At 40.9% G+C, this 22,484-nt stretch overlaps 1 protein-coding gene across 6 annotated transcripts in view; it reads right to left on the bottom strand.

Moving 5' to 3' along the window:
• Positions 1-378: 378 nt before the first annotated feature.
• The window catches only part of Rbp6 (RNA-binding protein 6), a 223,188-nt gene continuing 201,082 nt past the window's right edge, over positions 379-22,484 (bottom strand). For 3 of the 6 annotated variants that reach the window (XM_088046732.1, XM_088046737.1, XM_088046738.1), the window contains 7 exons: positions 13,289-13,371; positions 11,308-11,392; positions 8,861-8,893; positions 7,671-7,754; positions 3,338-3,403; positions 2,668-2,984; positions 379-916 (listed from right to left, as the gene is read on the bottom strand). In XM_088046732.1, the coding sequence (XP_087902858.1) occupies positions 875-916; positions 2,668-2,984; positions 3,338-3,403; positions 7,671-7,754; positions 8,861-8,893; positions 11,308-11,392; positions 13,289-13,371 (710 nt within the window). In that variant the 3' untranslated portion in view covers positions 379-874. The remainder of the gene's footprint in view (positions 917-2,667; positions 2,985-3,337; positions 3,404-7,670; positions 7,755-8,860; positions 8,894-11,307; positions 11,393-13,288; positions 13,372-22,484) is intronic. The other 3 variants (XM_088046734.1, XM_088046735.1, XM_088046733.1) reach the window with 3 other exon arrangements.

The raw sequence follows: 22,484 nt of genomic DNA, 5'->3' as shown, positions 1-22,484 counted from the left end.
TGCCGCTTGACGACCCGGTCCTGATGCAACCCGCCGAATCAAATAACAATAATAATTATATACAAATTCCTTAAATTATCCAATTAGTGGTTTGTATACATTAATCGCGCAACACACTATGTGTCGGACAACACAAAAACTTACACTTAATTTGTTCTCTTTTTTCCGTATAAATAACATAGACGACCTATGACGAAATAAAATTTCATATAAAAACAACTATCGAATAAAGAACTCAAGTTAAAAATAATAAAATTTACCACGGCAATGCGCCAAATTAATGTATTGCCGCCATTGCCTCGTTGGTCCTTAATTATAATAATATGTGAGGATAATGTATCCCATTTTAAAGATACCCTGTAATATATCATATGTAAGAAACGCAAGACGTAACCAATAGTGCCTGTGTTTGGTGGGGAAGCCGCTTTTTCGGAAGCCGTCGAGCAATCGTCATCACAAAACAACCCAAAAACAAAAATCTAGAACCTCACACTCAAAATTTGGCAGCGAAGAAATAGAAACACCGTTCACAAACCGCACCGCACTAACTAACTATACAGGGTGTGCATCAAAACGAAATCGAAAATACCTACATGCGGTGAGTCGTAGGAACATTATACTTGGTGGTGACAATGTGTCCCAATTTTTTTTTTATTTTTGTAATGGGTCACCACACTCGGCGGCTACCGAAGGGCGGCGAAGCGGGACGCTGACACCAAACATTACAACAACAAGTGGGCCGCGCCTGGCGGGGTGCTACATTATTATTATTAATATATTATATTATACACATAAAGTGAATGTACAAGTGCAGATGTGATGACATCACAGTAGCTGCCGAGTCGAGTCACACAACACTAGACAGTCCTCGAGCTCAGTGATAGCCGTTGGTAAACGCAGCAGGAATTAAGGGACCCTGCAACAAACAAACATACCAACATAAAAACCGGACCGACGACTTTCATAACCTTGAATGTAATGCAATGAAATATTATGTGCTGCTCTTTTATTACGTCAAATACATCACTCGACTACAAGAACCAGTTTTATGTTTTTTCGCGACTTGAACAAAACACCACCGCGATTTTATTACTTCTTCAGACAAACAACAAGACGACTTCTTTCACTTGCACTTTTTGTGCTCGGCTGATGTGGCCACATCTACGAAACAATGGCAGTTTTGACGAAATAGACTGTAAATTTCCTATCTGCCAAATGAGCAATCGTTAAAGGAGTCCTAATAAAACCAAACGACATGAAAACGAAACTTACTTCGGATGTCGCCATGCCTCAATCCCACAAAAATGACCAGAGCGTATCTAAATATGGCACAAAAATGGTGGAGGCGCCGGGAAATTTTCCACAAATTTTAACTTTTTAGTGTCAAGATTTATCACGAAGATGACAATTGAGGTCTGCCATTCCAAAACGTTGAAAGTGGCAATTTACGCAAAAACAGGATTTCTTTGGATTTGAGTTGTGTAAAGCCAAATCTATGTCTTGCTGCAAGTGGTTTTTGTTAAAAATTTGAAAGTGTAAAAGTCAAAATGTTGTAAGTCCCAAATATAAGCCTAGCAAAAATCGAGGTAAAAATCGAATCCGGATTCCGCTTTTGTTTGGCGTTTTTGTTTTCATGTTTATATACTTCATTGATGCTAACAGCATTTCTTTTTTTGATGTTTTAGAAAATATCATTTTTAATTTTTTTAATGTACTTTTAGAAATTTTAAGTCATCGTTTCACATATTTTCACAATCGATCAGCTTATAAATGCAAAAACTAAAGTGTTGATTGACGTTTACCGTTTTTTTTAATATCGTGAAGGTGTTTGACGACAAAACTTCTTTAATTTGTGGTTGCGGAAGTTTATTGTTCTTCAAATTTTTCTCAAAAAATTAGTGACAGTTTTGTACAGAAATGGAGAAGAAAGTTAAGTTAGGTGTGGAAACGCGTGCAATGATTATCGCTTACCACAGAATCAGCAAAAATAACCGCGAAATCGCAGAATTAATACTTAATATTTTTAAGTGGGCAAATACTTTTGAGCGGTAGTATAATTTAAGGTATTGCTTATTTTAAGAATAAAACAGTTTTTTTCGTTTCCTGTAAAATAATTAAAATGCTATTTACAACGTTTTGGAATGGCGGCCTCAATTAAAAACTGCAAGGATTAGGTCGAAATATGTTACAGGCCTAACTAAGCAACGACAATGGAAATGGAAAGCAATTAAGTTGCAGTAAAACCATATCCAAGTCCACTTTGGCTGAAGTAGAAGGGGAGATAACGGCGATAAAAATCTCAGGCGTGCTACAATTAAACCATTTGTCGAAAAATACGGCAAAGTTACTCCGTAATAGCGCGTGGTATTCTTTTGACAATTAAATCACGGTTATTGCATATCGCGCTAACTTCACCACGTAAAAAACAAGTCCCATTTAAAATCAGAAGCATAGCGCGCATAGCTCGGCCTAAAGTTTAATGAGCGTTTCAACGATCCAAAATTTCATTGTCGTAGATGTGGGTTAATAATAAAATGAAATGTCACCCTCTGTGTTCAGTGCGGTGGTAGGCAGAGTTCCCGAGGCCATAACGGAGCTTTTATGCGTTTATTTATTCGTCCGCGATGAAAGTTCGAGCTTTTGACAAATTAAGTCTGTGAAACTTACCGGACTGTAGTTGAGAGGGGCCCTGCTGACGGCGATCGCAGGGAAGCTGGAGGGTTGTGGGCTAGCGGCCTGCACGTAGCCCACGCTGTCCCCCGCGCTGCTATTGTACATGTCTATGGTCGGTCCAGGTGAGTTGGCGGCAGGAAATCCTCCACGTGTGCTAGCTGCATGAGGTGAAGCTGGCGGGCCGAAACCCTGCGCTGCCGCCGCCGCAGCCTGGTAGTTGTTCATCACTGCAAAGGAAACCGAGAAGTGGGGTTGTGGTGGTGCTGTCTGGTCGGCTCCGGAAGGCTGCGTCCAACTGGCACCCGACGACCCTGCAGGAACACAACACACTCCTGGAGCCGACCGAGGCCGCTAGCACTATTACTAGTAATGTGTATGAAAGAAGGGGGAAGAGAAACTACTTGATCTACTGCTACGGTGTACTAAAATCGCGGAAATAACTAGAAAAATGACGATAATATTTACCGTGCACAATTCTTGTTTTTTCGCTTTTGTTTGGATTGCGGGGATGTGGATAGAACGTGATCGTGCGATTTCAGCAAGGATGGGTTTGGACTTAACTAATGTGAAACTAAAACAATGGACACACTCGCTCTCCTCATCAAACGGCTCCATTTAAGCGTACACAGGACAAGGCAACATGCAAAACAATACCAGTAATTACCTGACAAGGCCTGAGTCAATAGTGGGGTGTTATTGTTAGGTGTCAGTTGTCCGTTGGTTAGGTCCACTGGAAACACACATAGCACACTAGATTAATACAAAGAAAAGACTGTACACGTGCTACATGTATTCGTGTAAGAGACTGTGTGATTATTAAACGTGGTCATCAAAGCTTCGACACGAAAGTTGTTTTTGTGGTGATGTGAAGTCTACGTCTCTAATCTATTTCATGAGATAGACAGAGAAAGGAAAGACAGGCAAAAAAATACGTTAGTTTCTATAGGCAGAATAAACTCCTCTATTATCTCCGATCTATATTAGATTCAACTTTCATGTCAAATTCGCCAAATCGATGGTCGTTTACATGCTTCAATCTCGCCGAGAACTTTCAGTCGAATTAAAGTTTGGTAATAAAAATGCAGGGAAGCTCTAGACCCATATGAGGTTTATATACAGCCACGTGATGGATGAACACAAGGTTCGGAAAAGAATGAAAAAGCTGTCCTCGAACGTATCGGCAAGAGTTTCTCCAACCCGACCATCTATCATCAACGGACAGAATTTAATATACAACATGTCCAAGACCTCGCCCATTTATTGAATCTACTCGTAATACTTCCCAGATACAAATTACGATAAATCACAAACCACCATCGATACGGCGTTCTCAACAAAATAAAAAACGAGATTAAATGTGTAAGAGATGTGTCTAAAGAAACGTCATAAATTGCGGAACGCACACATAAATTCCTCTAAAGTATCTGCTATGTTCTATCAGTTTCTGCCGACTATCATCCGACCATCAGTTTCCAATCAGCTAGTCACAGATTCTCATAAATGCCAAATTGCTCGTCGAAACCGGTGGTCGGCATTTCGCTACACATCAACTAACTAAATCACATTGATGTTAAAATCGCTATAAATGTGGAACAGTCACTAAGATTTATAGCACCTTTTTACAGAATCTTTTAAGAAAAAACTACATTCTAATCTACGTTCTATGTAAGTCTATTCTATTTTATCTGACAATGTTATTTCGTTACTCCTTCTTTAGTAGAATGCGACTACGTTCTTCTACTTCTATGGTTAAACATCGATCTGATGAGAAGTCTATTTCACAAAATCAATTATCACATGACTGCTATGACTGCACTAAATATTAGTAGATTTACTCGCCCCTCGTTAGCGTTGAAAAATTCCAAATTGGCGTCCGCTTCGGTAGTTCACACACTGTTTAACACCTCAAGTGTATCCTATTCTTGTATCAGTGGGGCTCGCGCCCTTTTCGCGTGTTAAATTCGCACCTGGACTGTAAAATTCACCCCCAAACAAAAACCCCTTTCGATATCATTACACCCCTGCTCAAACCGGATGTCATCTTAATTGAATGTTCCTGAATATTGACGCGTAAACTTTGCAGGAGAATGACAGAATTCCCGGTATTAATGAGTTTCTAGTATTGTAGCGCGACAATTAAATAACCAATTAATTTCGGGATTTGTTCGTCGAGCACACTTGTACCGCCTATTACTCATGTTCTAGTGGGAAAAGCTACATTGTCTCTTACTAATTGAGACGATCAATTTCCGTCATTTAGCTATTTTAATTAAAAGCCATAATTACGCGTCTATAACTTCAACCGCCGCGCCATACGTTGAATCAAATTAATTCTCGATACCTGCGAGATGTCGTTTTAAAACGTCATAGGTAATGAGCTGCCGGAGCAAAACTTTACGGCATTAAAGAGATCGCATTCAACATGAAATACGCTTTTCTTTGTCTATTTGCAGGAGAGAAATTTAATTTCACAGTGAAAAAAAAATCGCCGCACAGATATGCCACTTATTTTAAAAACGCGTTTGTCACGGGGTAATCAAATTCCGTCAATCTGCATTAGCCGGAACAAAACTGAAATTTTTGAGTGTGACAACCGTTGTATTGAAATTTTTCGCGTTACTGTTGCTTACGTGCATTCTTGAGTATCCGCCCCTTGCAGCATGCATTATTCATTGCATATCTAAGCAGAAAAGCTCATTATTCACGAAAGGTTCCGAAAATGTGCGCAAAGCGGTCAGTGTTCGTACCGGAATCGAATTGAATTAAAGTTTCCTAGTTGCAAGTTGTACAATTATAATATTGAAGGATAATCCCTTTAGGTGTCGGGGTAACATGCTAGATCCTCGATTTACATACTAATCAGAAGCACTCGGAGTTGAGTAAGTCTATTTAACAACATAAAACGCGTATGTTGGTACAATTTCAGGCGAAAAGAATCAATATGTTCGTGATAGGTTTAGGAAAGCGTGCGTAAGCACGATGACAATACGTTTCGTGTGAGATGGTCCCGAATGCAAATTTTAATAGAAAGTCAGTGGCGGTTCGTCAGCGAATTTAGTTATCCAGGTGCGAATTCACAGACGCTTCATAACAAAGAGTAAAAATGCAGTCGTTTCCTTACAGTATACATTTGTTTATTTCACATATTGCTTAAAACGATCCGTTGCAATCAGGGCAACAAGCAACAGTCTCATAACATCGAATACTTATAGAAATTATGTACAGTCACACATCCTCACATACATTTATAATAAACAGCTTTGGCATATCGATTATTTTATAAATCTTAATGATCACCTGGACAACATTCCAGCTTTGTTGTATGTATGTATAATGCACACAGAGAAATTAACGTGATCGGATGACCGCAGGGATCGATATTGCGGCGAGGACGTGGCTGAGTAGCCGAATTGTGTTTGCATAAGGATACTTCGTCTCAATTAGACCCGATACAAATTGACAGTTTCTGTCCTCCGCCGACCCCTCGATACCTGCGGCGACAGTCGAATGCTTGCAGATGTACAAATGGAGACAACGCCTAATTGAATTGGTCTTTCGCCAATTATGATGATAATCGCATCGCAAGCGTCACAAACTCGTCACGACGGCACCAGGTGCGCCAAGACGGGCCCCCGATCCGAAATCAATATGGCATTGTCCCATTTGAATAGAATAACGGCTATACAGAGAGATCGCGTCGCGAATGGGATCGCCTAGTTCGGACGTGTGCGCATCACCTTAGCCTATGCAATACAAAAACGACCACACCATGCTCCTGTGAACGCACCGCGAATACACTGCATGACCCTTGGAGGCCCAATCGCGGCCGGACTCGCTGGATGGAGGATTCGGGACGGGGTCGCGGCCAAACGGCGACGGTTGTTTCGAGAGGCATCGAGGTGCTCACGTGAAAAATTATATTCTTTTTTCTCATTTTTGAACAAGCGTATAACAAATTGTATATAATCCTTTGTCAAAATACAAAAATAACGAATTAACAATAACAATGTACAAAATTTATCTATTACGGCCCAGGCGCGGAGTTCTCGAAGAAGCCCGGCATGTTGCTGCGATTCCGCCGAATTCGCTTTTACGGCTCCGAAACACGCAGACCACGCAGTGGATACGCATCTGGTGCCCCAAAAACTCGAGTTCAATCACACGAATCCCCTGCATATTTCGGACTCAAATATTTACCTAATCGTGACGTGTCCAAAACATTTTTTCGCGAACAAACAAATTCTGTATCTGGAAAATTGAATTTAGTTTTGATAATTGACTGTTCGTTTTATCCACTGCATGGGGATGTGTGGCATTTTTGTGCGTGCGCTAAGTATATCACAGCAGGTGAGAATCTTCTTCAGCGGATTAGTCGTCGGAACTCACCGGACCCTTCGTCTGAATTTGGGCCGAGATCATCGCTGTAAAAATTGGCCAAATCCGATCGAACTTGCTCGGGGCCTTCTCAATAATGGAATGGACAAGGAGGTTGCTTGCAAAGCCAGTCGGAGCTAAACTGAAACTAACCATACCGGAGGGGCGCCACTATCGTACACAAGAATATTATCCTAACCTAACAGTTACTCCACCTAAACTAGCACTACACCTACCGATTATACCCATGACCTATCTAGGATTATTAGACTAAAACGGAATCGGAATACATTCTCCAGTCCACCCTCAAAGGAACCAAATACAACAGATCAAAGAGACAGAAGGAAACGAGTGGACTGGATAACATGTATGAGAACCAGTCTAAGAAGAGAGATAGTTCTGTTAATACAAGTCTGGTTTGTGTAAGAGTTTGTGTTAGCATAAAACGTCTAGTTGGTTAGTAATATTGGTACTGCCACGGCGGCAACGCGCTTTCGTTCACAGGGGCATGGCATGCAGGCTGGCGGCTGTTGCCGTGCCGCCGTACATCCCCAAGTGGTCAAGGGGGTACGGCAGCAGCGGCAGCGGGTGGTGGTGATGGTGTAAACTGGCCAAGGTATTACCTGTTGGGTACGGTAGTCCGAAACTAGGGTAGCCCGAGTAACCTCGACCGGCCGCGTAGGCCGCGTATGCGGCTGCCGGAAAACCTGCAACAAAAAACAATTCATCAAAACACAGCAATAACCGCAAACAATAGTTCTCGATGTCAAAAAAAAAATCCTATTCGTGTCGGTTCAACAAAACCACATAGGAAACGATGTTTCTGCTCCACCAACGTAATTGGGATGGTAATTGAAAAATTAATCAATTTCCTTGTTTTCTTTTCATCGTTTAAATATCTCCTGCTAAACCCGCTGGGATCATAACTCTGATATCCATTTATTGAACTGGATATTTTTCTAACTCTGCTTTATTTCAATTGCATGGATCATTTGCGTTGAACATTAATTACGCCACTCTTCAGTTCAAAGCACTGCTCAAAAACTCGTGTTTATTTTGCAAAATATGTACTCTGTCATCCATCAAATGTAGATTCGTTCACAAGAGAAATTGGATACTTTTGACCCATGGATTCAGGAAGTGGGAAACATTTAATCCCAATTTTTCTGATCTCTCCCAACAACAAACAATCTCGTCGCTCATTTCTGTCCGACACTGCAGCGCTGTATCAATGTAGTGAATTAATGCAATGCTGAAATATTCAACGAGACGTTCTTAATTGATGATATTCAGAATGTACTGCACTGAAATAGATTCATGCATTCAACATTTAAAATTTTGAAATGACGTAGACAGGTTATTTTCGGTGCAATCGCTTCAGGAATAACACCACTAGGTTAATTTGATCCCACGCAAATTAAAAATTCATAATGCAACCGAAACTGTATTAACAACTCTCCCACATTTGGGAAATGGTTCGCGTCCGATTTGTTTCATGTACAGCCATAAAGAGAAACATGATTTGTTGCAAACTGTATTAAGACGTTGTTGATTGTGCAACGACATTAAAAATGAAAAATCATCTGCACACAATAAAGTAAGATTAACGACTTGATTAGAAACTGTGTATAGAATAAATACGATATTAATATCGCCCATAAATTGGTTTAATAGTTATTTATGGCTGTCGTAACTATTGAGCAAATATATATGGATATGTGCAGTTAACTGAAGATAAATCATCTGTAGAAATGTTTTCTGTCGGGGAAGAAACTTATGACTAACCATAACAAGAAGTGGGTTTTGTACTTACCGTCAGGAAGAGCCCCAAGTGACCACATAAAATCTAAAAAACGAAAAAAGAAACAATTAGTCTGACGTTTGAAGATGCGACCCGACGACATTTATAGACAAGCTATTTTGGACTATTAATAAATGTTAGCATCCATGAAATTTCATACTACGTGTCTACTCTACACGATAATAAAAAACGCGAGAAATGAAAGAAAAACGGTACACGCAAGAGAAAGGAGTTAAAAAATAGCTGCATTATTTCTCGACAACTGCATCGACATTCGACTAGAACTACAAACTAAGTTTGCTTCTACATACAAACGTATTAATATTACTCTAAATAGCTCCCGGAAAGTTGCTTTTGAAAAATCCAACAACTTTCGAGGCTAAATTCGAAAACTAGCTTTAAGTATCTAATAAATCTTTGTAAGTATGTTTTGTCTAACAACTATTTTACAATTATTACAACAAAACGTGGAGTTTTAAACCCCGTAAAGGAGTTTACGACGACTCGACTCACAGAAGACAAAACAGCGAGATTTATGTTACAGACTCTCTAAATGTAACTATATAGACTATGGCCAGAATAAAATTCCAGTTCCAGCGTGTTAGTCTAACCTAACCGCTTGTTGTTCGTTTCTATAAAAATGTAAACTAATAGAAGAAAAAGAAAGGACGTTCCGATGCACCGTAAATTTACGACGCAGCGGAACGTGTGAAGCATTCGGTTTTGTGAGGACAAAAGTGTTGCCGTCGCAAAACTTCTAGTTTCTAAATTCTATACAAAAGATTAGATCGCACCTTGATAGGGCTACGGTACATGAACGTAAACGAAGCCAGGACGAATCCTCAGAAAGGACCAACAAGAAGGAAACCTGGCAGGACCTGAAAAGGAGGAACTACTGCCCCGACTTTGCGTGGAAATTACACGTAAATCCTCTATAAAACATCCTATAACTAAAACCTAACTTTACAATACAGTGTTTTAGTTCTTTTTGTTTGCTGGCAAGATCGAGCGAGGTAAACTTGAAGTCATTTAGAAAATAAAAACAACTCGCTCGAACTAAGTACATTACAGTTTGGCATAGACACGATGAAATTTCATGAGCTACACAAAAGTACTAATAGCTGCACTGTAATTGTATCGACTACTCTAAGAGTAAACTTTTCCGATATCTTCTTTACATGGCTTCGTCACATTGTACAAATTTCTACTTAACTTAACAAATAAAGTAACGTAAGACGCCTGCAGGCAGTGACGGGCTAGAAAAGAGTTCTACTGTATCTACAATAGAGTCGATATGTACCATTTTTTTTAAAAATATATATTCAATTCCATCTATTTGAAGCCTAACTGCTATGGAAAAACTATTATTGTCCCACTACGGTTTGATAGAATTTTGACGCGTTTGCAGCGTCAAGATCCAACAAACGTGCTAATTCTTCTAGATTTATCTCACTAGCAGTCTTGAATTTTGTACTGAGCTAACAGAATTTAGGCCTTTCGGTAAAATCCCATCACAGAGGTTTCCCGTACGCGATGTGCCAAAACGATATGAATAATGTATAGAGGTACGCATATTCACTTAAGAGGAGCTACTCTAATAACAACACATAAATACTGATATGTTGGCAAAACAAGCGGAGGACACGTTACATCTTCTGACACTTATTATTCCATTATATTTTATATACCAGAGGAGATATAGCCCGGAATAATCCATTACGAAAGCGCCACTCGATGCATTCGTCCAAATTACGAATGAATTCTACATTCGAATGTGTACCTACGCACAAATTTCCGAATGTAAATATTCATAAAACGAACGCTCGACGTAGGTGTTCACTCAATTGAAGTTTAAATTTTCCAACAGAGTTCAGGAGCAAAAGTTTGAATATGTGAGCATCACCAGTTCAAACTTCACCTAAGCGAACACAAACCACCTCTTTGTAAAGCAATTCCGCGACGAAAACCCCATCGAGTGGCGCTTACCGAATTCGGAACACGTAAAGCCATTAAGATTAGCAGATAAATAGACATTCATTATGGAAAATGACCGAAAATCACCAACATCAAAGACGGGAAGTAGAATCAATATGCATATTCAGCATTCTAAAGACCCAAGCCGGCCGGTAAAGCATTGGCATACACCGCCGATATGTCCAACCCCTGCACCCCTAACAAATCGCTCATGCTGTACGTGAGCGTCGGAGGCGCCCTCGTCGGCACCGGCCTCAAGGTAGCGGGTGTCGCGAACACTCTTTTACAGCCCGTCACGTCGTACACGGCCGAGGCGTAATGCAACGGTGCCGGAGCCACGGCGATGGCCGCCACGGGTATCGAATGGCCTCCAGCGGTGGCTACGGGCACGCTTGCACTCACGGGGATCGGATATGGGGCATAGCGCAAGCCGGAGGTGGCGTTGCCGGCACCGACATGGCCCGGATTCAGCATTAGTAACTCACCGTAAGCGCCCCGGCCAGCCGCCCTTGTCTTCGCTAAGTTGGCGGGGAGCATTACTTCTTTTGGTTGCGCTTTCTTACATTCCACCTGAAAATCACACAAAATCATTAGTTCCAACAACAACACAGCTAAATTGTTCGAATTTCCCCGCTTACTTCCACCGATTCGCGATCTAAATAACGTCAGCAACAAGAAAGACAAGACAATCTAATGGATGCCTGATGCCTCCCATTACCAACCCCGCCCATCTCCCATCCGAAATGAAACGCCAGGATGTTTAAGCACCAGTTCGTATCTATTGTGAAGATTGCCGGAAAAAAGCCACGAACAATTTCCTCCCTCGTCCTCATTCCGGATGATTAAAAATGCGCGGTGTCGTCCAAATCAGGTGCTTTGCGGCGCTATCGCTCTCTTATCCGTGTCTAATTAAGCGGCAAAAGACAACCCAAGAGGCGCCCGGACGTGAACCCCAGCACCACCGGCGAATCGGGTCAGGCGACATTAAAATGGGCCTCGAGTGTGGAAGAGTTCGTCAGTAATTGGAAGCGGTGCCCTGCAAATCACTCCTGATTGTAAGACACGCCATCGGCCGAGCAAACAGGCTCCAAGATATATAGCCGGCTCACGTCTAAAGCTCGGGCTTGTAAAGTTGGGGCGCGCTTTGTCACGGCGGGGAGAAATTCCGAGACGACACAATTCGCAAACATAAACATCCCTTGGACTAATTCATGCCGCTGCACGATATTAAAACAGCCCTTAAAGAGCCGAGTGCATCGCTAAATTCCCATATTAATAACGTTACTCCTTTGGGGAGAAAATTTTCCTGGATTTCTTCGCCACCCACGGCTTCGATTCGCGTCCAACAAAGGGAATAATCTAAGAAGTCGGAGGCGTTTGTCCGGCAACGTCGCAGTCGCCCTTATTACCGAAACACATTAATAATGTTGTCACTTAGACTTTTCTTGCGTCATTATCCCCACAACGACGTCAGAGCTACTAAGACGAGAAACATCACGCCCTTGGGACGCATGTAAATTGCATTTTATACCGTACAAAACCCCAAGTAATTTCTATTGTGGTGCGGCGGCCGCGGGGAAGAAAAATAGAAAAAAATTAACATGCAATCGGAAGAAGCTAAGATAATTTTTGACCTTTTCCTTCAAAGTTTGGCTATTCAAAATTCTAGCGGCATTATGATGTCTTATCGCAATTTCGGCCAAAGTTGGAATGTGCATCCTTTGTCAAGCAGTGTTAAAAAAACTCGTTCGTGTAACTAGCAATTAAAAAGTTTTATAATTTATTAGGTTTAAACAAAAACCGTTTTAATAACTTTAATGTAGTGAGTGTCTTTTGGATAAACGGCGTTGGAAAACACTTGTGATTTAGTTGCAATTGCACGGTCTATAAATCCGGAGTTTATCTGATCCGTGGACTTAATTGCAACCGAGTTAATTTCATCTTTGGTAATCTTTATGCACCTAGCTTGCAGGCGAGGTGTATTGTTGATGGTATTTAGAGAGGCAGATAAACTTAAGCCAGTCATAAATAGCGAGCTTCAAGTCGATCTCATTACGGCCTTCATCGTCTCACTTAGCCTGCAACTTCTAATTAAACAGGAATCCAGGATAAGACGCATCAAAGCTGCATTCGCGGCTCTTTATTGTGTTTATCCACCTGCAGCTATTAGTATCATACTTGCCACAACTTGAAGGTTTTGTTTAGTTTAGTGGCTTGTTTAGAATTTATTCAGATTGCGTTTCACGAGTTGCTCTTTAAATTAATTTCAAATGTAATTCCGTAGTTGCCTAAAGGCCAACGTTGGTTAATTGTCGGATTTGTTTACGACCGGAACATATTTCTATGGTTAGGATGTTTGCAACTCTCAACCACAAAAAAACTTATTTCTTTGTAGTCACTGAACGTTTCCAATTCTTCGATAAAAGTTTCGAATCGACAATGATCAAGAATCATAACAAAACTTACCATTTTATTGTTAATCTCATGGAAATGGATTTCACAAACTTTATCTACAACATCTTCGCTTTGAAATGTGACAAACCCAAAACCTGAAACAAAAAAGTTACTTTAGAAATGGCTGGTCGATGAAACCGCGGTTTCCGATGTCGTTTATTATTTCGTTCGCCTCGCTACACTGGTTACGAGATGCTTATTTTAAAACTTTTTACATGTTGGTCTAACCAATATAACGTTTCAGAAACAAGCATGGATTAAATTCAAGACTAAAGTAATGCCCGCATTCGATCAAAGTGCTGATGATCCGATTTTCAAATGGAGAACTAATTGCATTAAAACTTGATCTGTAAGGATACAAAGTTTTTTTACCATCTATCAATAAAAACGAATGTTTGCCGAGATGGTTGTTTTTGTTGCTGTTGCGATTAATGTTACTGTTGAAATCCGACTTTTATCGACTTTCGCGTTTTGCAAAGCCTGTCTAAAGCCATTTCCTGCTATTGCTGCAGCCAGCAGAGAACTGACAGAAACGTTTATAAACAACAAAGTTCCACTTTTTACCTTGATGCTGTACCTTCACCTCACGTTTTACGATGCATCGATGCATGTATTACCACTTACATTACAAGAGTCTGCCCTTATTTTATCTTTACGACCTCGCGAAATACGGATGCATCGCAACATGCGATCTCGCCATTTTCCGCATCAGTGATGAAAATCGCTCATTATCCACGCCGCGGAAAACAGATAACAATATTATTGGCGCATTTGTCAGTAAGAAAAATTGTTTCCAAACTAAATTTCCTGCAATTGTTAACCATAAACTTGGTGTATAGTGACTAAGCTTCTCTTTAAAAATTGCTTCCTCTTTTTTGTTGTTTTACTTCGGGGGTGCGAAAGCTTTCAAAACAACTTCTTTTGAATGTGTTGCGGCAAAGTGATGTAATTTGCTTTTATCAATTATGCCGACGCCTCAAATAAATAAGTGCGTAGCAGGTAAAAGCGTCCAAAGAAGGAAAAGAAAAACGAGAATAAGAGAACGTCCGCGTTCGAGATTTGTTGAAAATATTATTCAAGCGAGTTTGCGGGCGCGATAGCGCACGTGCGTCAGGGAGATTGGGTCGGTGGAGAGCTTTTCCTTCCCATTTCCCCCTTTCAGTCCAACAGATAGGCAATAACTCATCCTCGAGCGCTAGTCGTGACAGCCGGGACCGCGAAAAGAAGAAGAAAACCCGCCGATTCAGCGGAATCCCGGTCTTTTGTCACAGGCGGTGCGACGCTTAATACGCGTCGACTCATATCTCTTAGGCTAAATGAGATTAAACGATGATATGTGCATACGTCGTTGGCGACGTTGCAGCCATCGACTTCCGGACTTGCCATGTCATAATGCGCCGGCTGCACCAAGATTATCTTCAATCCCTGGAACGAAACCTCTGCACTACATGAATTATCGTAATGGGGAGGTCTATGCCAGGAAAGTGCTTTGTAAGCTGGGGGGGTGAAGAATTTACGCTTGAGCCTACCTGGGGGAGGCGGTCGTAAACACATATGGCCGGAAAACACTTGAAGAGCACTTCTTTTACTACGCAATATTGAATTATAGCTCCACGCGCTTTTGCCCGGGAAACTCACTTGACCACGCAACGCATAAAGTTTGCAAATTTAGGATCCAACAATTTGAAGCGTTATGATGGATTGCGCCCAGTCCGGGAACGAATAGACTTTTAAGAAATCCACCCTATATATTTATGTGATGTTTTCATACCGGAAAACAGCAATAAATCAAAGATATTGCCTTCAAATACCTGGAGGGAAGCTCGCAAAGGCCGACACACAAAGAAGGAGGGCATCGATTTGGTGGTTCTTGGACACACCAGAAATTATGGCAACAACCTTTAAAGGCGAAGCAAAAGGTGAACGCTTTCCACCCCTTGAACGTGATTGACCTTTTGGGGCGCGGGGGGTTTACACTAACCGAATGATCGCGTTTCCTTTCGGCAATTACGGTCGCATTAAAAATCGTTCCGGAATGCGAAAAATTCAATGGCTAAAGTGGTTCTGAGATGCGATTCGATTTCTACGGACCTCACATAATGCAGTGGTGTTCGGAACCGAGAAGCGGCTGGATTACATAATAAAAGCAAATATTTAAGTGCTGTTTAAGTAGGAGACATTCAATTACGGGCGCTTTATTCGACGAGCGACTAGCAAGTGCCTGACTGCCGCAAAATTAACATCGAGTTGGATTCAATTATGCTTAAACGGGAAGGTTTTTAATTTGCGCTAACTCGCGACAGTTTTACAACTACTGGGATTCAGCGCGTCGCACGGGGATTCTGCAGGACATATAATGTATATACGTCGACAAACAAGTGATTGGGGCTGAGCGAATCAATGTTACGGCGCCTTAGTGTCGCCAAAAGCAGCCCTTCGAACTCTAAGGTGCCATACAGGACATATCGGCGTGCAGAGAGATAACATCATGGCGCCAAACTCCACCATGCCTTAACAACTCTCTGCGAAAGTGATCACGGCCTACAACTTTCCCAAGAAGTTTTTTATGGGAGGTGGGCCGTGACAGTGGCGGCGACGTGGACAGATATTTTCATCAATTATAAGAAAACAAGTTTTCGCCATATTTTTTAAAAAAGATCCAAGACAAGCCGTTTATTATCTGATTTCCACTTTATTTGTTTCGTATCAATGCTAATCGGATTGACTTGGCACTAGTTCTAGTTCTCCAACAATTAATTGGATCATTTGTCAAATAGGTAAATACATTATCATCCATTCTCCGAAGCTTCTGGTCCATTATGAAATCCCCTGTGGCTTCGTTCCACCAGGCTTATCTATTAAATTGGCATTATTCAGCCGCAAATTTAAACATACTCTCGGAAAAACACGGAAACAAGCTGAAATTGCCGGAAATTCGGAAACGGGAGAGGGTGTTTTCTTACTGGGAGGTTCCGTAATTGGGAAGCGCCGCTTAATCGATTGTTACGAGAATATTGGAAAGTGGAGACAAAATTGCCATTCTTATATTCAGGAAACACAAAAGAAACTTGAAATTTTATTATAAGCAACCTTCCCCTACGAGTTTTTTTTTTTGACATTTACTCCTCATAAACAAGTTTCAAGGCCGCGGCGGATCCTTTGAGGACGCTCTGAATTCGTACCTCTAAGTGGATGTCATGCAGATAGTCCATTGGTAGGTCGGTTCTCCCCTAGGATATCATTATTGTATGTACAAGTCGGTGCTGAGTGGTGACATTTCCAGGCGTCCGCAGGGATCCATGTAATTCCGAGCTTACTCTGACATTTCTACACTTAAATGATCCATCCAGTAAACTGCTTCGTTTCCCAACGCCATCCGAATGTGACACGTCGGAAAAGTGCTTGATTTATGATTAATCCAATTTAGGAGTGAAATTTTCCCCTGCGGATCCGACTTTTCTTTTCTTTTGTATCGCATTCGTTGCACCGTTGCAATGTTGCAGAATTAATATTTCACATTCCATTTGGTGCATACAAGGCCGACACAAAGGGCTCCGCAACATGCAAAGACTAACGATGTATGTTCTCGTTTACTCGCATCATTAAACACTCAGAGTCCTCTTTGACCGGGACCTCCAAATGGATAAAGGTTGCACCAAAGCCGCTTACCCTTCTGCACAATGTAGCCGTTAGAAAGTTTACAATCCCGCAAAAAGTGTTTTTTTCTCAAAATTGTGACCAGAATACCGATGCATTTTTATCCTTCCACATCCCAAGATCTGTCGTAATTACTTCAGGCTTCTTTTGCTAACCTAGTCGTAATTACCAATGATGAATCGGTCTAATTTACATAAAAATGCAGACCGGTAAAAGCGCGATACTCGTTCTCACGTAGCGCCGTTACATCAGAGCTTCCAACGCGAGAGATATCTGCATTAAATGTGTCAGATTATAAGCTATGAAACTCAATTTACATAATTGTGTTGTTTGATATACGGTGGTGAAGCGAACGAGCGTTTTTTTTCTCTCGTTTTTTCCGTTCACAGCGTGTGGTGCGGAAATTGTGTCTCTGTTATTCGGGAACCAATTGAAATATCGACCACGGACCGTCCAGATGAAAGAACTCCGAAAAACACGCTCCACTTTCTAGTGCATTTGTTACGAGCGCCGCCTCGACGGGAGCACCGTGTTCTGTTAATTAATAACGGATGTCAGGTGGGGCCGAACTGTCTATACGCTTACCCCATCAATGAATCAGGGAAATTTATTGCCCGTCCTATGGTGTTTGCTGCAAGACGCGACTAACACACGACCTGCGGGCACATCTCAATCTGAGTTGAGCGCTGATTGTTCGCCGGCTGAAGGTGGAAGAAAAAATTTCATTAGACCAACTTTTACGGTTACGAAGTTTTATACTGTTTAATCTCTCCGAAGACACAAGCTTCCTTTACATAAAACTCAAGTCTTATGCGAACTATTTTGAATTATGTGGTCGGTAAGGGTTTAAATTGCGAATGTTTTAGTGACAAGTTTTGGTGGATGCGCCGGGATAATTTGCCATCGGAATTATTCATTCTTGTTTATGTCTGAATTAAATCTCCCCGAGCTCCACTTGAGTCCGAGTGCCAAGAGGCGATCGTTATTTTCCTCAAAATCCCACTTTCTAGCAGGTTTGATCGTGTGTTTCAAAACATTTCTTGGACTGCGTCTTAAACTGCCAAGTTTACGGCTTCATCAAGTCGGAGTTCAGTTCGAAATTCTTTGTTCCGAAACAAAACACCACGTTAACGTTCGCGAAGTATTTTAATAGTAATTTATATACCAAGGGAGCGTTATTATTTCCCGAGATCCGAAGGATCGAGGGAAATTACAAAGTATAATTTCACATGTTCTGAAACTAGTAGTGAAAAAACAATATTTATGTTCCATCTTAATAAGATGAAATTAATTCCGATTATGAATAAGATGGAATTCCCGTTTGTTTTGTGGAATTAGCGGGTCGACGCAAAACTCACACGGGATGTTAATTGCAATGTGTTGACGTCAAGCAGATTCCACAACAGGATCGGATTTATTTAATCTATAAATCTTATAAATCTGGCTGAAATCTGGCGACGAAGCGAGAACAACGCTAAACGACATAATCATTTAATTCAATTGCGAGTGCGTCTTGTTTATGTTCACATATCAGCGTGTCGTCGAGTTGTTGTAAACTCCACTCTAAGATGAGTCCCGAGGTTATTTATCGCCATAGTTAACGCCACACACAGACAAATGCCCCCCGAGAGGAGCCTCTCCGGATAACCTCACACATCAAGAAATTGCCGACGGCACATCCGAACTAAATCCGATTTCGACCCTTATTATCGGCGCTTTTTAAATGTTTTTCAGGGAGATAAACTAGGCGCCGGAAGTCAGAAGTAACTATGTTTAACACTAATAAACATCCCGAAGTTCTGACGCGCAGTTTATAAAGGGATTAATGTCGGCGTCGTGACCGCAAGTGTTACGATCGGACATTTTTCAGGCTTCATCCAATTTCCGAAAACAATTGCATCGCATCAGGATCCACGGAAAAGTCCGGGATACGTCAGGGAATCGCGGAAATGGAAGCAACTTTGCGTGTTTGTTTACCCCGAACCCTGGAACTTTGAAGCAAACTGCTCAAACTTGTGCGAGAGAAGGCTTTTCTGATGTATTACCCGTCATCGTGTCGCCGAAACACTTTCGGATGTGCGAGAGGCCCTTTTTACATTTTTTCTCTTTCGAATTTCCACAGAACGTCGTCGCCTGGATGATTATGAAGCGAGAAAAGCTGAAAGAAATTCTCGGCGAGTTTAATTTCGTTAAAAAAAGAATGCCACATTAATTCTGGCTAATGAAATTTTAAAGCTCGTATAATACAACCGTCCACATAAACACAAAGCTGAGTACATTGTGTACATACACCCGACATAAATTTTACGGGGCAAAATTTGGTATTCTAGCTGGGGGATTACAGTTATGGCCCGGCAATAATTAGGTGTCGCCCATACATATTTCAGGAGCGTCGACCATGCAGAACGCTCCCGCTTTATAATGCAAACGGGCAAATAACGAAGGCCAAGATGGAGATGGGAAGGTGTGTCACGACTCAAGGATTCATTTTATTGCACGTTGTAAAGACACAATCTAATTTAAACGGCACAAAAATAAACCAAAAAACATATCGAACGAGGAAGTTCATCTCCGTGTTGCCTGTATGATCTATTTTTCAAACGTCTGTCAAATTTAACTACGTTTTAGCAATTTTATGTTCTACCAGCTGACATATTCAAATGCGAGATTACAAAATGCACGTGTTGATTGAATTGAACGCTCTTGTTTTCAGATTATATACAAAAGCATTTTCTATTGTTTGAGAAATGAATGGAATAGAATAAATTAGCCATGTGCTTTCACCAACTATCCCCATTAGTGTATTGATGATTTCGGAATTAGAATGCTTCATTCACTGGGTAAAATAAAGGGTCAGCCCGGCGCATCCACCAATTTTTCGTAAATAAATTACCTTGCATATAAAATTCAACACGGCTGGGCATGAAATTAGGGCCTGTAAAGAGTTACACTGAATTTTAGACTACATAAATGGATAATCTATACTTGTGGCGTTTAACCACACATAGCCAACCCTTCCGGTCAGGATAGACCATATCCGACCGAGATTCATAGCCGTAATAAAACCGAATTAAAAATTTACTCGTGTTTATTACGGGTGCATCTAACATGATTTCCAACAACAACGGCGGTAACAAGGATAAAAACAAGGATCAATTAGATTAAAAGATCGATTAAGTTAATTGACGAGATCGATGGCGAGCATAAAGTGCTGTAATAAGAAAAAACTCCGGAGGCATCATCTAATCGGTATATAAATTCGAAAATTAATGGAAACCGGGAGAAATAATTGGGCTAATGCGCCATTAGAGTGAATTTTTTGATGTTTTTCAGGCATCTGCGCCAATCCCCGATATTGAATAACATTGGCACGGTATAATGATATAAAAAGACTGCTGATATAGATACATATTCTGGCCGAAACTGATGACCGTGATATTAATGCATTGCGGCACACAGTTCAATTCCGAAATTGGCTGATAGTTCGAAATATTGTTACGGTCTGTTAGCCAGATTATGCAGGCATTTTATTAAATTATGGGACGCGTCGTGTGATACAAAACTAGTTCGATTTGTTTTGACAGAAAAAGCATGTGGTCTATGTGTGCATCGGGCGATTATCCCCGTGATAAATGTCGCCCAAATATGCATCCCCAGTAATACCGCTCTCGGAATAATGTTCAAAATAAACGCCTTAATAAATATATCGATTTTATTAACCAAATTCGCCCGACAGCCAGAATTTCCACAAATAAAATCCCTCGACGTCAAGGAGGATGAAATAAACCAAATTAATAAATTCGTTTGCGTACAAATGTATTCAAATGTACATCTGGATGACTTTCATATATAAAGTGTATTTGTTTAATATTGCCTCCGCACGCAACTTTACCTACATTATAAAGGTGGATTATATTCAAATGAGAATATTTCATATCAGTTTGTAATATTCTTGAGACATGGAAAGGCTGTGATACGCCATTTAATAAATAAGTTCGTCGGAAAATTGCCCCCTACATTTTATACGAGATCGTTATTCTAAAACCACTCATAACTTTCCGACGGGGGTTTTTCGAAAACCTCCGACGCACAATTTTCCTAAAATAAATCTTGCGCAATATATTGTTTAAGACACCACGAACAGGAAGCACGATAAGCTATTTTATTCTCTAAAACTCCCGACTACATCACTAATATTTCCAAATTGGTTTCACCTTGTCACAAACAGGAATGTTTACCAAGAAAACGTACAAAGGCGGATAACAATAAATAAAATATGCGGTGAATGTTTATCCGTCAACACAACGATATTTGCCAATTTGGCTCGAACCGGTGAATAAAAACAAAGTGAAATATTCCAATTCACCAACTATAATTTCTATCATGTTTCCACCCCGCCAGCAGTGGCTAGTTGCGTGTAAATTTGGGTCTTATTTTGGGCTCGTAAATTGCGTTCGGAAGGCGGTTAATTTTTGAGCTGTCTGTTATCGAGGGGTGTATGTCAATATAGGCCTAAAAATAATGCGTGCTACGCCCCAGCGCAATGTATAAATCGCTGGCTTTGGCAAAAAATCGTTTGAAAAGCGTTCTAATAAAACGGCAGGCGCACTTTTTCCGATCCCCTGTCATTGTTCATCCTTCCAATTAATCGGTGCTTATGCCAATATGTCAGCCGGGTTGGTGTCAACGAAGGCGCCTCTGGTGCGAGCGTGCATCGTTAATTTAATCACTATTTATTTTTGCGTAGTTATACAGTCGTTATATCCAGGCAAAAGGGGCAATTTCCGATTCGGCAGACGGCAGATGGCGTTCGAACAGTCGTTTTCGCTCCGCCATCTACAAATGACCGTTTGAATATTTAATCCTCTTTTATTGCCCGCTTGTTTCAGTTACGTATATCTATATTGAAATTCTATTAACCGATCTGTGTACTTTTCATTTTAATAGAGTTTCAGGTGGTCTTCGTTCGGATTTTTATTCATTACTACTTGCCTTTTGAATTATTTCGGTCGGTTTGATTCAATTATAATTACGCCGCTCGGGTTGAAATGCATGTAAATTTTGATTCGTTCCATTTAGCGAGCTGTGTCGCTCTCAAGCGATCAGATTAACGATTGTGTAATTCGCTGAATAATGCCCTACTTATATGTAATCAAATACTTGCGTGAAAAAAGTAAAAGAGAATAAATGTGGCATATCTGTCATCGCGTGTGTATATTGTGTTGCCTAACATATCGAACGCACAAAAGCGCTCACAGTCAAAAGGTAGGCACACAACAATACACAATATCGCGGGGGAGGAGGTGGTCTCCGAACTCCTTTCCAAAAAGTAATTTATGAGTCGAGGTCAAACGCTTCAATAAATATAAATAAAATAAATGTCGATTCCATTGATTAAATTCCTAACTTTGATGAATGTGAAAAGCCACGTGCTCCAGAGTCTCAGTCTTGTATCCGGTTAATCATTAATTGGCAAACCTCAAATGTATAGAACCGCCGCACATACAGGGAATTATGTCGGAATTTGAATTCGTAAGGCGAATGTAGAGAC

The sequence above is a fragment of the Gnatocerus cornutus genome, chromosome 9 (genome assembly GCF_029298725.1).
Source record: "Gnatocerus cornutus isolate USDA-ARS CGAHR chromosome 9, icGnaCorn1.1, whole genome shotgun sequence".
NCBI classification, from domain to species: Eukaryota; Metazoa; Arthropoda; class Insecta; order Coleoptera; family Tenebrionidae; genus Gnatocerus; species Gnatocerus cornutus.
Note: the sequence above shows the minus strand (reverse complement) of the source record. Positions and strands in the feature narration are given on the sequence as shown.